The sequence below is a fragment of the Talpa occidentalis genome, unplaced genomic scaffold (genome assembly GCF_014898055.3).
Source record: "Talpa occidentalis isolate TD23 unplaced genomic scaffold, MPIMG_talOcc4v2.1 talOcc4.6, whole genome shotgun sequence".
In the NCBI taxonomy this organism is placed as follows: Eukaryota; Metazoa; Chordata; class Mammalia; order Eulipotyphla; family Talpidae; genus Talpa; species Talpa occidentalis.
The window spans coordinates 23349663-23367013 of NW_023604972.1; the positions used below are offsets into that span (position 1 = coordinate 23349663).

General features: G+C 40.8%; 1 protein-coding gene across 6 annotated transcripts in view; it reads left to right on the top strand.

Annotated features, from left to right (window-relative positions):
• LIMCH1 (LIM and calponin homology domains 1) overlaps positions 1–17351 on the top strand; it is a 79381-nt gene that overhangs the window by 25179 nt on the left and 36851 nt on the right. For all 6 annotated transcript variants that reach the window (XM_037530275.2, XM_037530277.2, XM_037530279.2 and 3 more), the window contains exons 4-8: positions 921–956; positions 5169–5295; positions 6825–6982; positions 7192–7600; positions 10985–11185. In XM_037530275.2, the coding sequence (XP_037386172.1) occupies positions 921–956; positions 5169–5295; positions 6825–6982; positions 7192–7600; positions 10985–11185 (931 nt within the window). The remainder of the gene's footprint in view (positions 1–920; positions 957–5168; positions 5296–6824; positions 6983–7191; positions 7601–10984; positions 11186–17351) is intronic.

The window sequence follows — 17351 nt, forward strand, 5'->3', positions numbered from 1 at the left end:
TCTTTGTCTACTGTAAGAGTGCAGAAATGAGCAGCCTTCCAGGGTGTAGGTAAGAAACTTCTATTAAAATCCCCCTTTGCTAAGGAGACAGTCGTTTGTGGAAATGGCTTTTTTAAAATCTGCTTAAAATATGCCCTTGTAATTTGCTGACAGTTTTCTAATTTGATCTTTTTCTTTGCTGTATCAGTAACACACTTACAGTGCGTATATCACAGAGGGTACAACTTACAGATCTGAATAATCAGAACATAAAAGATTGTGGAAATAGAAGCAAGACCTTGGGTTTTGAAATTATGGAATATCATGCAAGTCTGGTTTTGATTAAGGCTGCCAGTTTTCTAGGAATTGTGGTTTTTGTCAAATGCATGCGGAAGGCACTGATTGGGGTTCTGGTTGGAGTTCTGGTTTGCTTTCAGGAAAGTGCAGAAACACTCTTTGATGTCATTTGTGCAAGTGCGTTAACACATCAGGGAAAGGGTCAGTGAGCGTGTGCTTCTTTGCTGGGTGTCTATTACAGCCCATTACTGCTCAGCAGAAATGCATCAACAGTTTAACTGTTTGGAATGCCCATCATACAGGTTTGGTTTTAAGCTACCTTCTCTGTACATTGTGGGTTGCACCTAAGCCTTTCTGTGTTTATATTGAGCGGATTCTTTCTTTGTGGGTAGCATGGGGACTATTTTCATTTCTCCTCTGGGTTTATTACAAATGTTGCATTCTTTGGAATGGTCAAGACTTTTCTCTCCATTTTCAGCAGTTGATGAACATTTGCTAATTGTATAATGACACTTCTTTTCCAGGACCATCGGCAAAAAAAGGTTTGGCAAGCACACATTTCACTGGTAGTTTTTATTTCCAGCTCAGTTACAGTGTTACCCTTCTGTCTTGCCAGTCTTCTAACTATGTATTTGGTCTTGTAGATACGGTCCGAGAACTCCTGTGTCTGATGACGCAGAGTAAGTTGTCTTGTATTCATAGGAATACATTCATTACTAGCCTAAACTGCATGCTTCCGTACTTACCACTAATTGAAATGCAACTGATGCAACAGTGAACTGAATAGCTAACTGACTTGTGCAGAAAAGCACTTGAAGTTGGAATGCACAACATATTTTGCAGGAGAGATGAATAAAAAGGCAAACTTAAGCATGATTCTAATATGCAGCTGCTGCTTAAAACTTAACATTTGCTTTTCATACACTGAGCATGTTAAAGTTGTTCTGTTATGGCTTGGATACCCCTTCTGAACCACGAATTATCAAAAGGGTGTTCTGTGCTTTGCATTTAATTCTTGATATGTTAGGGTTTAAAGTTAACAATGAAGCAGTCAGTCTCCTGACCACATTTTTTTTAACTAAAAAAATAAACCTAAACCACTAATTACAGATTCAAAAGCCCAAGTTCCTTACAGGTTGGAGTAACATAAACCATGGGAAGCTGGAGACCAACCCTAAGGTTGAGTTCAAGTGCTAACGCATAGCCAGGGGTCAAGATAGCCAACGTGACTTGGGCTTTATCTCCCAGTTACCTGGCTTCCCCGCCTCTCAAAGCTTCATTCGCTGTTCCCCAAGTCATGTCCACATTTGAAAAGACTACGCTCTCCCGTTTGTGACCACATTAACTCCCTTTCAAAAATGGATTTTCCATATGCAGGGCATCTTGTAACTGATATCCAAGGCAGCAGCTTTCTTTGCACAATGCTACCTTGCTTGGATTTGAGTCAGTTGTGTTATAAGAAACAAGATGATTCCACCATCAGGTCTGCTGAGCCTGATCATTCCGCCAGGAAAGGCCTGTGGTGACCCTGTGGCGTCTGGGCTGCCAGGGGAGTGAAGGGCCGTCTTCCTGCCCGTCTTCCTGGCTGAGCCATGGCATCAAGTCACAGAGGGAGTGGTCTGAAGAACTGTGTAGAGCACACAAATGTCATTTCCACCAACAGCAGTGAGATCAGGCCAAACATTTACTGGAGTCGAATTGTACTTTTTCCATGTTTGTGTTGAAGCTGTCGGCTTGGTTTCTACTCATAGTTGTAGGCAGTCTGATTTCGGCGCTGTGAATATCCGTTTCCACTGTGGCCTGACATGCAGAACATTCAGGTCTCAAAGCCAAATTCCACCTGAGCTTGATTGACTGCCACAGGGTTCAGTCTATAAATTTGAGCCCTGGTTATTACTCCTAAAATCCACAGTGGCAATACTTAACATTCACGGAAAGGAGGATTATATAAAAAAAAATACTATGGGATAACAAAAACATTTTGATAGAACAGATTGATTCTTCATCAATGCAAAGCACTGTGCAATTTGCCTAAGATCCATCTCTGAAAACCCTGGAAGGTAAATGAAAATAAAGCAACACTACAGAGCTTATTAATTTTTCCTGTATCCAAACATGAAACTTCACCTTTAAAAAGTTAATGACTTTTTAAAGGGATGGGACTTCTTTCATTCTCTAAATTTACCAAAATCAGCCTCATGGGCTAAGCAGGATAAAAGGAACTTCCTTTCAGAGGTCATATCTAGAAATATTCAAAGTACCAAATTTCCTGCTTGGAATAGACACAATTTACATGAAACCATGTAAGCAACAAAATAAAAAGCTTTTATCTGGAGTTTATTTTTTAAATAGAAATTTGTAATGCATTTAGTTTTTCAAAATCTTTAAGGACGATTATTGGCCTGGGCTCTATTTACCCATAATTGACACGTTCTTAAAATACAACCCAATCAAAAAAAGATGTGCCCTTTAAGGAAAATGCAGGTCAGGGCCAGACCTACCACACAGGCAGAGAAATTTCCGCCTCCCGGCAAGCCAAGAATGTTTCCATAGATTTAGTTTCACCTTCTTGCCCTTTTCTTCCCTTCCACACGCCTCTTCTCCCGACACTCTCCCCACCAGCAGAATCTGTGTAGTGTCACAGACATAGGCCATTTTATTCTTAATTCCCTTATGTTAGATGTGGGCCAGAAACCATTCCAGGCTCCCCTTGAAATCATTTACTCTTGGCCTTCAAAAATGCCGACCCATCACCAAGAGAGGCCCCTGGGCTCTGCAGCCTAAGTACAGGAACTTACTGTGCTGAGAAGCACAGGTTTAGTGCAGATCACTTCAACATGAGGGAACCTGGACTTGCCTGGGCCTCCCCACCCCAGCCCTAGGCACACACTTCATTTTGGAGACTCATAGTTCTGTTACCGCTTTTCTTCTTTGGCCAAGTTGCTAGTATATATATGTATATATGTGTGTGTGTGTGTGTGTGTGTGTGTGTGTGTGTGTGTGTGTGTGTGTGTGTGTGTGTGTATATATATATATATTTTTTTTTTTTTTTTGGTGGGATCCTTGCCGGTGGCTGGGGAACGAACCGGCGCTGCAGAGGTTGCAGGCAGCCTCGCAGCCCAGTGCTCAACCGCTGCGCCACCAGGGGAGGCCCGCTAGTATATTTCTTAAACCACTCTGGTTTTAAATACTAGCTCATGGTATATGAGAGAGTAAAGAAGAGTTCACCTTTTTACTTCACTAACCAGCTTTTGGCCAGCATTGTGTTGAGAATGTTAAACCTTCATGGTGGGAATAGAGACAGGAGCTAAGACAGAAAAAGGTAATTGTGAAGGCCTTCTCCCATCTCCTTTATGGCCATCTAGTGAGATAACCAAATATCACATCCTCAGCAGGCTGCCATTTTCTTCCTGGGACCCAAGAAGTGCGACCACCCATTGTGGCCTAAGCCAAAATTCTGCCCTTCAGAAATTACAGATGGCATATTCTAGGAAAATGGCTTTCTTTCTCTCCCACCATCGGCCCACTGCTTAGTAGATTACAAAAGAATCCCAGCTGAGTAAAATTTGTATCTCGTCAGATCTTAGCAAAAACTAAATTGAAAAAGAAGCTGCCTGAACTGATACATTTAAAGGCAAAATTTTGTTTTCCTGACTCTAAAAAGAGCGATGAAATAAATTTCAGTCTCTTTCTAGAAAGTCTAAGTGAATTTTGATCCACTTTTGATCCAATTTTGATGAAGTTAGACTTTCCTACCTAACTCTACACATTGCTAAACCTTTCTTCAACAACATTCATAAGAGTATAAACAGGTGAAAAATCACAGGTCATCCTCCCTTTTGAGGACCACAGCTCACCACTGGGGAAGGCACAGATGCCATAGTCAGCACTCTGGCCTGATGTGCCGGCAGCTCCATGCAGTGACTCCTCATGTCAGTGCTCATGGAGCACCAGATAGAAGCATGTAAGCATTACCAAAATGGCTCTGTGGTCTTGTGCAACATTTAATAAATACCTATAAATATGTAAGTTATTTATACAGCCCCAGGGTTTTTTAAAATGGCTTTCCCAATCCTTTGTCTTTTAAAAGAGTAAATTTAGAGGTATCCTGACAAAAATAAAGTAAAACAATTGTGAGGCTATTAGGACATAAATTATAGACTGATTTATAGATTTTATTCCTTAATCTTCAAATAAAATACCTTATTTTCCTGATTTCAAGATGCCATCAACTGCATTATCAATTTACAGGTTGTATTGCAGGAAACAAATAACCACATCAAACATACACATCATTAGTAGTGTCTGATGCATACACTAGTACGTAGTTAGCAGATGCATCCAGAATTTAGAAAATACAGTATGGAAAAGTGGATGCATTTGACACGAGGCCATATGAATTTTTGGAAAATAAAGAAGCTCGGTTAATGTAGGAAGCATCTAACCCAGCTCTTTACACAAAAAAGCCTTGACTTTTAAAAAAATTCATAGAATGCCACCCTCCTTCCCCATAAATTCCCCCCACATTCTACCTTTTAATTCTCTGCATTTTATTTTTCAATACCTTTCCAAAGAAGAGACCCTCTCTTCACATTCCTTTTCAAGTTCTCTTTAAACACAGTTTGGCACCTGCACATAAAATTATACTGACCTGATGCAGCCACCAGTGAAGACACAAATGGTCTCATTTTGGCTTTGGGGGCAAAAGGAGAAGGGGGTGGGGGTCGGGGTGCTGGCATGCGGCGGAGGTCAGGACCGACTGCCAATCGCTGCTGTCTTCGGCTTTCCAAGTGCTGTAGCGCCCCCACGCGGCCCAACGCCCAGCATGCAGAGACGTGCCGGGCGCTGCTCCTGATCTCCGTCCATTTTTCCTCTGCTCTCTCCATCCCCAGGAGCACGAGCATGTTTGACATGCGGTGTGAAGAGGAGGCCGTGGTGCAGCCGCACAGCAGGGCTCGCCAGGAGCAGCTGCAGCTGATAAATAGCCAGCTGCGGGAAGAGGACGACAAATGGCAGGATGTGAGTGCCGCCCAGGGCCGCGCGGGCAGTGGGGAGGTGGCTCTGCAGGAGGGGTGAGAGCCCCTCTGGAGCAGAAAATGAGGCCGGGTGGGTAGGCTTGGACTTGAAAGCCAAGCCACACTGGGAGGGGAGTCCCTAGAGGGTTTTAATCAGTGACACTGTAAATGTGGGAATTAAAGGAAGGTAAATAGCAACGTTGAAGTAAAAAATGAATGACACAGCCGTCACTGGCAAGTGTCTTTGCTAGAAGCTTGGCCACAAAGAAAAGTGGAACTGGAGGTAGGCAGCTGGGGTGGGGGGTAGAATTGAAGATGCATGACTTTTGAGGTTATGTATTTTAATTTGATGATGATGATGATGATGATGGTGTCCATTATTGAAAGCATATACCAGTGCTGGGATCTGTTCTAAGTGCTTTGCATATAATAATTCATTTATTCCACTTCATAATTCGGCGAGCTAGCAACTATTCCTGATATCCATTCCATAGACAAGCCCCTCATAGCTAAGTGACTTGCCCAAGGCCACACACCCAGTGAGAGAGCAGGATAAAAGCCAGGGCAGGAAGACTCGGGACCTGGTGAGGGAGAGGAGATTGTGTGCTTGAGGACAAAGAGCCATGGCAGGGGAAGGGCTTGAAGAAAGGGATGAGGGAGGGAAAGTGGATTGCACAGAGCTCTCTGAATTAGCTATTGTGAGCCTGACTCTACCATTTCTGAAAAATATGAATGTCTGAAAGTCAATATAATGTAGTAGAAATTGTGCCTTCAGCACCAAGAGCACACACTGTGTGTCTGTACCTTAAATGCACTCGCTCACTTAAACCTCACAACCGGTGATAAGACAAGATGTAACTATCACCCCTACTTTGGAGATGAGGAAACAGAGGCACAGAGAAATGAAGAAACATGTCTGAGATTCCAAAGCATGGATGAGATCAAACTGGGATTATTTCCCACAGCTGCAATCCCACTCATCTGATTGTAGAAACCTAATTCTTCGTCATTATGTCATAATAGCCTGCAGATTTTATGGTGGGATTGTTGTAAGGGTCAGATGGATTAATACATATAGTGATCTTTTCTGTAAGATCCAAAAGTCCATTTTTTTTCTTTCTTCTTCCTAAGAAATGATGTAGGTCTGTGGCTAATCCCCACAATTCTATTAAGCAATTCCATTCACAATACCTAGGTGATAAATAGGAAGAAGTGCAGTTTTTTATTTCATTAGTGCCCTGTGAAACAATACTTGAAGAATTGGAAACTTACATGGAGTATGAGTGTCTATTTCACATTGCCATGTTTAAATAAATGTGCTGCCCTGGGATGAATAATGTGGATCTAGCTGAATGTTCCCTGCCTTTGTGGCATTCCTGTTTCAACTAGACTTCCATTGGGCTGTATGTGAATGCCCTAACATAGTGCCTGGCCCCCAGTTTAGTACTCCCTAAACTCTGATGAATAGAATCGGAATTATGTGAAAGTCTGAAAAAAGTCTATTCTATTTATACCAATTTCCCACCCCCACAGGATCTGGCTCGTTGGAAGAGCCGCAGAAGAAGTGCTTCTCAGGATTTAATCAAGAAAGAGGAAGAAAGAAAAAAAATGGAGAAGTTACTGGCTGGAGAGGATGGGACACGTGAACGAAGAAAAAGCATTAAAACCTACAGAGAAATTGTTCAAGAGAAGTGGGTTCTTTCTGTTGTTATTTTTTAATGTACATTATCTAGATGTGTTTGTCCTAAAATTTGTTGGTTATCAGAAAGGCTGACATCAATCTTATATACCCGTTGTGTTATTCCTTCGGCTCTACCTTGGTTCCTACCAAGGTCTTCTTTGCAATTTTTGTGACTGTTGACTTTTTTTTTAATCACCCCTCCCCATGCCCATCCTTTAGAGAGAGAAGAGAGAGGGAGTTGCATGAGGCATACAAGAATGCGCGGTCCCAGGAGGAGGCAGAGGGGATCCTTCAACAGTACATTGAGAGATTCACTATCAGCGAGGCTGTTCTTGAACGCTTGGAGATGCCAAAAATTCTGGAAAGAAGCCATTCCACAGAGCCAAACTTACCCTCCTTCCTGAATGACCCCAACCCCATGAAATACTTGCGGCAACAGTCACTGCCTCCACCCAAATTCACTGCCACTGTGGAGACCACCATCGCTCGCACCAGCATTCTGGATCCCAGCGTGTCAGCAGGCAGTGGGTCTCCAAGCAAAACTGTCACTCCCAAAGCAGTGCCTGTGCTGACACCCAAGCCTTACTCTCAGCCTAAAAACTCTCAAGAGGTTCTGAAGACCTTTAAGGTAAGATGAATTCCTTCAGAGTAGAACCAAAACTGAATTCCAGGTAGAATTCTTCTTTCCAGGTAGAAAGAAGTACCTTGCCTGAAGAAAATGCAATTATTTTTAACAAGCAAAAGCAAAACGTGTTAATATTTATAATTGTGAAATATCTGTCTCAGGAGATTTGGTTTGCAAATAGTTAAGAAATAGATGTTTTCCTCAATTTCTGTGTTGGTACCGATGGACTCCTAGGAGACTGATATTGAATCATCTCCATGAGCACAGCCTGCTTTCTAGTTTGGTATATTGGCATGGTCTCTCTAGAGTAGTGGAAAGCAATCCCTAACTTAGTAATACCCAGGTATATCCAGTGATCTAGAAGTAATACAAATGACTTAAAATAAAACTTTATCTTTGATTAAATAAAAATATAATTGACTCTTGAACAACTTGGGGGGGCAAGGGACACCAACCCCTCATGCAGTCAAAAATCTTTGTACAACTTTTGACGCCCTCCAAAAACCTAACTACTACTAGTCCACTGTTGGTCAGGAGCCTTACCAATCACATAGTCAATTAAGACATATTTTGCATGTATTATATACTGTTGGCTTACAAGAAAGCAAGTTAGACAAAAGAAAATGTTATTTAAAAAGTTGTAAGAGAAAATAAAGTTATATGACTATACTGTTTTCACAGATACCGGTAGTTTACATTGTCTATTACAGAAAATTGACATATGAGTGGACCCTGGCAGTTCAAACCCATGTTGTTCAATGGACAACTGTATATGCATGAACCTCCCCTTAAGAAGAAATTGACATCATAACCCAAAAAGATGCTACAGTTGAAAAAAAGATAATGCAAAAAACACATAGGAATGTGGGCTATACTTGATCCTCAGATGAAACAGATTTAAATATTTTTAAGTGGAGAGAAAATAGGTTTTTTTTTAAAACCAGTCAAACAGCATAAAATAGTGTCCAGAACCACAGAGACTCTAACAACCAAACACATCTTTTCACTTTCTCAAATTCCACTGTTTTCCTTCACATCATGAGAAAGCACTCATCTTTTGTCTTAGGCATTTGACTATAAAGGAAAAATCATTTCCTATTGTCCCTGCACACCACATGGGTTTGTAATAGAAGACAGAGGTGGAATTCATCTCTAGGAGTCATCGACACGTGGCTGTAAAGGAAGTTTGCTTTATTGAACTAAATGTGCAGTGGGATGCTGGGTTTCTCCCTGTTGAATTTCAGCAGGAACCAAAGCACACTTTCTGACTTTTGCTTAAGTAACTCTGCAAGTATCTTAAAAATCTGTGCCTTACCACAGAACAAACGTAGTGTCTGTTTCATCTGAGCTGAATTGAGGTGTTTGTCCCTTGAAGGACAGAGCTGTGTCTTTGTTGTTCCCAGATGGCCTGCTGTAGATACCCAGACATATAGCAAGTGTTTATTGAATAAATGCATGATTTTTTTTCCCGCAAAGGTGAGCTACTCACCATGCAGACTCACGCGCACACAAACAGGCCGTGCTCATACATGCTCAGCAGCCACCTCCGACCTGCAGCAGCTATCACTCTTACAGCCCATGAAGATGAACTGTGATAGTTCATGAAGGAAGTTTTGATGTTGCGGTGATTGAAAACAGGGTTTGGAAATACATTTATTTAATGTGGTATCCAAGGCACCTGATGAGATAACAAGCTATCCACTTCTCCCCTCCTCTATATAAATAATGAATGTGATCATTCAAACAAAAAATTAGGATAGATGACTGTTCTTTACTATGGTGGCAAGACCACATACGGGCCTTGGGAAGACATTTATGGAAGGATGTACTGACGAGGTTAATAGAGTTTGTTTAGAGGTGAGTTTTGCTCCTGGTCACACAGGCTCAGTCACTTTCCCAGTGCCACAGACTTTAGTACAGTAAGTCCTCACTAAAGTCATGGGGTCTTGGAAACTGCAACTGTAGGAGAAGCAATGAAAGCAAGTCCTCAAATAACATCATTTTGTTCAAAGTTGACTAGGATTGATTTTTTTTTCTCATCAGAGTTCGGTGAAACAGCGTTGACAGAATGCTGTTCTTTGAGGAGCAGTTTAAAGGAAGACCAGTGAAATAGTAGAAGGCATTGTTTTTCAGACTGAGAATTGTGACTTGTTGCTAGATTATACAATCACTTTAATTCACTTTAACGATTTGAAATCAGCATTTTTAAATGATGAAATAGAACAGAATACAATCTTTTTTAATAATTTATTTTTAATCTCAACAAGGTGCATCACATACCATAAAGGTAGATACTGTTTTGGAAAATTCCTATTTCAGTTATATTTATGTATTGGGTTGTCAGAAAAATCATGATGCATTTTTGCTTAATAAACAGAAGAAATACATCATGACTTCCAAGAAGCCAATGAATGTACTCAGTTATGATTTAGATCTGCTTTTTATGGAACATAGACAAAAGAGTATTATAAGACACTGGCATAAGGAAAATAAACTATAACTAATATTTGGTGTTTCATTATTTCTTCTGAAAGATTTTAGAAGGCTGGCTAATAGTAAGAGTTAATATATGCTTACTTAAAGTGTATTAGGTACTGTTCTATGTATATGTATACTATATGTATACTCATCCACGAAAGTACTTTAATAGCACTATCAGGGAGCTGCTAGGATCATACATTTTGCAGATGAGGAAACTGAGGCAGAGAGTTACATGGCTAGGAAGTAGGTGGCCTGGGATTCAACCTTAGCCCATCTCACAGCTTGCTCTCCTAACCATTTTATATGTCACCTCAAACATTAAGAGAGTTCTAGATGTCTTTCAATAAGCCAACTAACCAATCTTTTTACTTCTTCCTCTCACCATCTTCTGTAGATATAATGCAGAGTATTTTAACATGTATAGCCTTTTTTCTTTAAAAAAAAAATGAGACTGTGAAATTAGCTACTAGTAAAGATTTGTTGTAACATAGCACAGCTTCAAATCCCCCTCTGCCACTCCAGGAGAACCTGTGAAACATCCCTGATATAAGGAGGTGCCACCTAATTTATATGTAACCAGACAATAAAAATTTCATCATATAGCAATGAGAACTTAAATGAAAAATTACTGGAACCCAAATATGTGATGTGTATTTATACTTAAGATTCCTTGATTTACTCTACTTCACAATAAAAACGCACAGAGTGAGGTGAACTTGAAATGTAATCTAAAGATGGCAGTTATAGGAACCCTGATTTCTTGCACACTTCAACGCCTATGAGGAACTTTATTCCTTGTTGAACTATTATTATTAAATGATGTTTTAAATTGATTCTGCATGTGTTGTCTTATTAGAATCTTTCCTTGGAAAATAGCATGATTTTTGTCCATTCTGATTTTTATAGGTAGACAGCATGAATGGGGAAATGATTCATGGCGATGAGGACAAGGAGTGCCCCACGGTGGCAACTGCCCCCTCATTAACCAAATCCCAGATGTTTGAAGGTGTGGCCAGAGTGCATGGGTCCCCAGTGGAGCTGAAACAAGATAACAATAGCATTGAGATTAACATAAAGAAGCCAAATTCTCTTCCCCAAGAACTGACAGTAAGAACCAAACTTCTTTTTCTCTTTGGGATAATTCTACTGTGAAAAAAAATCTATTTAAAAAAAATAAGTAGTCCTTGTTAGTGATTGTTTCTTACCGTGAGGTTGTATTAGTTTGCTCAGGCTGTGTAACAAAGTACCACACACACTGGGCTGCTTAAACAACAAAAAGAGGTCTCACAGTCCTGCGGGCTAGAAATCCAGGGTCAACGTGATGGCAGGGTTGGTTCCTTCTGTTGACTGAGAGGAGTCATCTATTCCCTGGTTCTTTGCTGGTTCCTGGTGGTTGCTGGCAATCTTTGGCATTTGTTGGCTTCTAGATGCTTCACCCTGATCTCTGTCTTCATCTTCAGAGGATGTTCTCCCTGCATGCTTGCCTGTGTCCACATATCCCCCTTTTATAAGCACACCAGTATCACGGTGGATTGATGGCCACTCTACTCCAGTATGTCTTCATCTTACATCTGCAGTTACATCTGCAGCAATTCCATTTCCAAATAAGGTCACATTCCAAGGTACTGGGAATTAGGACTTAAACATATGAATTTGGCAGGGTGAGGAGAGGGCACGTAAAGCACAATGAACCCTAACAGTGGTATAGTAATGGAAGTTTTTTTCACCCTCCTTCACACCTCCCTGCCAGTGTCTGGCCCCTAATTTTTCCCCTACCTCCTCCTCCCTCCCCAGTGTTCCCTCTAACCAGTTCCCTGTGCAACCAGTATGTTTTTGACTACGTCTAAGAATTGTTTTTGCTGTGCTTTGCCAGTTTATGATTTGGGGTTATTTATAGTCCACAGGTAGATGAAACCATCTGATAGGGTCTTTCATTCACTGATTTATTTCACTTAGCATAATCACCTTAGCACATCTGTTTTGTCCCAAAAGGCACTATTTCATTTTTTTAAAAAGCTGAGTGGTATTCCATTGGGTACATAGTCCGTGCTTTCTTTATCCAGTCATTTGTCGTTGGGCACCTATGTGGTTCCGTGACTTGGAAATTATAGGCGTTGCTGCTATGAACACGGGGGTAATGCAATTTATGAATAAGGAAGAGGTTTTCTTGTCTTTACATTATGTCCAGTGCTATAGAAAAATATGTAAGTCTTTAAAATACCCCTTTTTTGTTTGTTGAGGAACGCTTCAGACTTGTTAATACAATTTTAAGATGTTTGATGACATCAGAACCTGGCTTCCATCCTTGACAGTCTGTATTTAAGGGTATCTTTCATGTTCATTTTTTTTAAATTGAAAAAAACTATTTTTTATTAACTTAAACCCTTAAATTCAGATTAATTGGAAGCACTGTTAAATGGCAAAGATGAAAAAGTATAGCATAATTCAAGAACAGCAGGAGAAAAGAACTCAAGACAACCTATACTTGATGCTTTGGAGTATAAGACAGAATCGAGAAGATTACCTTTTCTTAGGTCCCTCCCCAGAAAGGCTCATGCTGGGTTAATTCATCAAACCCTAACTTTTATTACCCCAGATGCAGCTCAGCTTTCAGAGTACATGTTTAACTCTGTTCAACCTCATTTGTCCTCATCAGAGGTTCATTTCTGCCTCTACTTAATTTATAAAATTTGGGTTGGAATGATAGTTGCAGGATGGAAAAACTGTCAGGATTTTCCCCCTGTCACCTAGAAAATTTTAGTCCAGAGGGAACCTTGTCTTCCAGCTCTAAGATAGAGTTAGAGGACCCAGCCCGCTAAGAGATTGGACATTACTTTTCTTATCTCTGGGATTTATCTTTTAAAGAGTGAAATGTGTTTTCTCAGAGGAATTGAGAGGATGTCATTCTTCCTCCTCATGCTCGAGCCCTAAGAAAGAGACCCAGATTGGAATCAACCAAAAATAATTTCCTCACCATGGTAACGCATTTGCTGGGCTCCGGGAGCCAAGTTTTGTAATCCTGGCATGTGCTGAGTCTCTCAACCTGAAATTTATTTTCACTTTTCATTTGCTTAAATGTTACCATGTCTGAAGTGCTCTTACAAATCATCATGAGATGAAATACTGAGGTCTACAGGCAGTTTGGGAACTTTATAGGCAGAGGCAACATTAGCTTATGCTCTTAAATTTAAATCAGAAACCCCCCAAATTAATTAGACATTACAGTAGTGGAATTGTTTTTCTGTTCTTACTTCTCTTTTGCAACAGTTAACAAGCATTTTCTCAGCTCCCCTTGTAAATACCTTTCCATGTCCCAGTTTGTTCTGTGGGCCAAAGGCTCTTTGCACATGCTGACAATCATAGCCCCTGCTAACTGCACCTTGGAGAAGTGACACTGTAGGTGCCATGCCTGCCCCATGGCCCTTGGCATATAAACATATTTAGGACTTACACAGGCCAAGGAGATCAACTAGAAGAAGAAATCCTGAAGGCTCTGCTCTCAGGCACTGTTTGTTCTCTGCCTCTCACCCAGTATGCTCTCTGACAACTTTGCTATTTAATTTTGGGAGAACCTCTGCCATTGGCTGAATACATTCTATTCCTGATAGAAGCCAAGGGACTAAATGATCAGATCAGATGGCATGAGGTCTGAGCTTCCTCAACTAATTGTTAAATCTCTCTTGTTCTAAGTTTTTAACCCTTTGGGGAATAAAAAGCTTTACCCATTCTACGTGGAGATCTGTAGCATTAAGTTCAGAACTCCAAAGACAGAGGAAAAGCAGGTTTTCTTGTTTTCAGAGCAGTAAAATCTCTCTTTAAAATATACTACTCACTCTCAATGAGTTCTGATTTTCAATGAGAAGGGGAAAAAGCCTATTTTCCTTTTTTATCTGGCAGTTTCCAGCTTAATAGCAGTTACTCCCTAAAGGCAAAGAGGAGATAGAATCAAAAGATTTCACTGATTACGCATCCCCCAAAGTATCTCGCTTTAAGAGAAGCAAAATTAGATGATCTGAAAGAAATCAAGCTATTTCTGAAGTTTATACAGTACCTCAAAGAAAGTCCCAAACAAAAGGTGACCTTGTGGACCTTCTCTGCCTCCAAAAACCAGCCTGATCACTGGTAGTCTCAGGACACAAGTCCAAACTCATGGAAAAGTCTGGAAGTCTCTTCCTCTGCATCCCTCTTCCTTGGAAAAACTGCCTAATTTCTAGCTCAGCAAAGAGTAATTATAGAGTAATTTCTAGCTCAGCAAAGCCGAGTGGTTTGCCCTGTCTCAAGTACTTCGGCCCTTGAACTGGCTTTGGTGGCTGCTACTACCTTATTTTCTGGGTCATTAACCCCCTACAATTACCTGTTAGACTATAAGGCAAACAGCTTTACTACATAAAAATTTGGCTCATTACTAGAACATTTTTCATACTCTGTTATAATTTAAGATACCAGAAGTTTTCCTTTCAGAATGTATTATCCTGAGTCATTGTTAAAGATTCTCTTCTCCAGTAAACTACTCTTCATTTTACTTGCTGCTCAGTCTAAGAAAAGCTTGTCTTGACTACCTGAGAGCTTGTATGTTTCTACTGAAAAGGTGAAATTAATTGGTTGTGGCAAAAGATGGTGACCAGCTGCAAACAAGGCTGTGCTTCAGGGCATCCCAGGGCCTAATACCCACTTGGACTGGATTCGTTGTTTCTAATTTATTTGCCCCATTCTGTGGGGCTGTCAAAGGAATAGTGTTCGTCTTTGTAAATAGTGTCTTTCTTCCAAAAACTGCATTCCCAACAGATACACTTCTATAGAGGAGTAGCCTCACCCACCACTAAAATGTCACAGTTCCTTCAGGCCAAGCTGGAACTGTTCAAAGGCCACAGCAAGCAGTAGGCAGGCACATAAAGTCAGCCTGTGAGGCACGCAGCAGAGAACGGTGGTCTTGCAACTCCAGTGAGGGCAGGAGGGAGACTGGAGTGTAAGCACTTGAGTCAGTGCAACCTCTTTTGTGTGATGTTTCCTTATCTCTGTAGTTTCTCTCTACCTTATCCTTCTCATCTTAAACTCCTGGAACCATGGCTCTCTCACTTAAAAAATAGATCCTAGTTTAAGTTATTACTTTTAAATACTCTTGCTGTGTCAGCAAACTGCACATCATCCTCAGAGGAATCATATGTAAGGTGGTCAGATTGTGATAGTTATCACCTTACCAATGGTTGCTTGTTAACAAAATAAAAATGAATTAAGAATTTACTTCAGGGCCTTCCCTGGTGGCGCAGCGGTTGAGCGCTGGGCTGCGAAGCTGCCCGTAGCCTCTGCAGCACTGGTTCGATCCCTGGCTGCGGTGAGGGTCCCACATGGCTCACAGACCTCTCCTGCTGTACCCACTGCTCCCCTCAGCAGTGTACTTCGGTCCTTCCGCCTGTTCTGCTCTCCACTCTGGCTCTGTGAATTCTCTCACCCTCCCATGCTTTTGACTGTACCCAGTGCTTGTATAAATAAATAAATCTTTAAAAAAAAAAAAAGGAATTTACTTCATACCCCAATTTTGAAATAGAAGAAGAAAATCACAAACTTGCCAGGAAAGCGATTTTCATAAAGCAAGTAGGCAAGTACTTAAATATAATATTTAAGTGCTAGATTATGGGGTCAGAAGGCCAGTGGGATAGAAGATTGTAGAGAACAGGTAAGATCATTATCAGTTGGCTTTAGGAAGGCTTTGTGTGGAAAGTGAATTTTGAAACTTGACCTTAATGTGTGTTAGCATTGGAAAGGCCAGTCCACATGTTGGGAATAACAGATGCAAAGGCTTGCCCAGCGGTGGGGAATGCACAGGAGGACCCCCCCGCCCCCCCGGGGAACAGCAGCACCTGATAAAGATACTTGGTGCTGAACATTCAAAGCAAAGGAATCCAGTGTCCTCTGATTCCTCCCAGTTAAACCCAAGGCATTTCTCAAAGGAAACCTCACACTTTTTTTTCACATTTGAAAACATTGACTTCTCTTTTAAAAAAAAAAATTATGTATTAGCACAATACAGACTCCTGGGACCCAGAATTAGAAAAGAATTTGGAAGGTCTTCTAATCTGAGAACTAATTTATCCTGTTTCGTGACCTACAAAAACATGTTTTATGTCATGTCAAAGCTAGCCCAGTGTTTTCTTGAACCACTGGCACTTTTATTTATATTTGAATCTCTTCTTTCCTCAGTGGAACAAAAATAACCCTTACCTAAAATACCTAAAGAACTCCATGCACTAGGTCAAAAATGAAACCTCACCTGAGAAAGTTAAACTATCAGAGCTTCAATTTATACTTAAAATATGGATAATAATAGTAGACCACCCAGTGCTTATTGTGAGAATTTATGGGATATAAAGTACTTAGCATGATAGCTAGGTGACTCATAGACAGAGGTGCCCCTATTTTTAAGATTACACCAAAAAAAGGGAGAACGTTACTACATCTTTTTCAAAAAACCAAAAGGGTGATAGGTGTAAAGTTATCTGGGTGAAAATAAGGTTATCAAAATTATCATCTTGAATAGATGTGAATTTCATACAAATGAGATCAATTCCTTGTCATTGTCCAGCTCGGCTTCTCAATGGTTGCCTTTGTAATTCTCTAAGAAACTTCCAACTATGAGCAGCTTTTGCCACGAGGCAACTGCTCTTGCAGATGCTCATGTGATTCTTCCTGGAGCTCATTTTGCTCCTATTGTTTACTCTTTCCCAGTGTTGGCTTCCTTCTGCCACCTAGACTCCCACCTACCCACCTCTCCGTCACTCCATTCCACGACTGTTAATCAGCTCCCTCTTGCCATCTCATCCCAATGACATCACCCACTCTCTTCCTACCCACCAACCCCTTCCCCCGAAGGTGGTGGCCATTCCCTCATAGACAAGAGGCCAAACTCACCTACCTGGTCTCTAAACCACTTCATCTGCTTTTCTTAAACTAAGTGTCAAGGTAGGTTTTTTTTTCCCCACCTTGATAAACTCTAGCCCTTCCTTTTGAAAACTCAGTACTTGACTAATGTTTTCTGATCCAGGAAAACACAATTGGATCTTTCTTGAAACATTTCAGTTTGCAGTGAGCGCAGGGTGAAGGCATTTGAGTAGGTGCTGTTTTCCTTACAACTGAGACCAACTGCAAATTCCTTTCAGATGTCAAATGTCAACAGACATTTCTTCAGAGACTGTTTTTCTCCACTGGAAATAGTTGTAAGAGTGTTAAATTTAATGCTCTCTAAAAGTCATTAAAGATATTTAGGTGAAAACTTCAC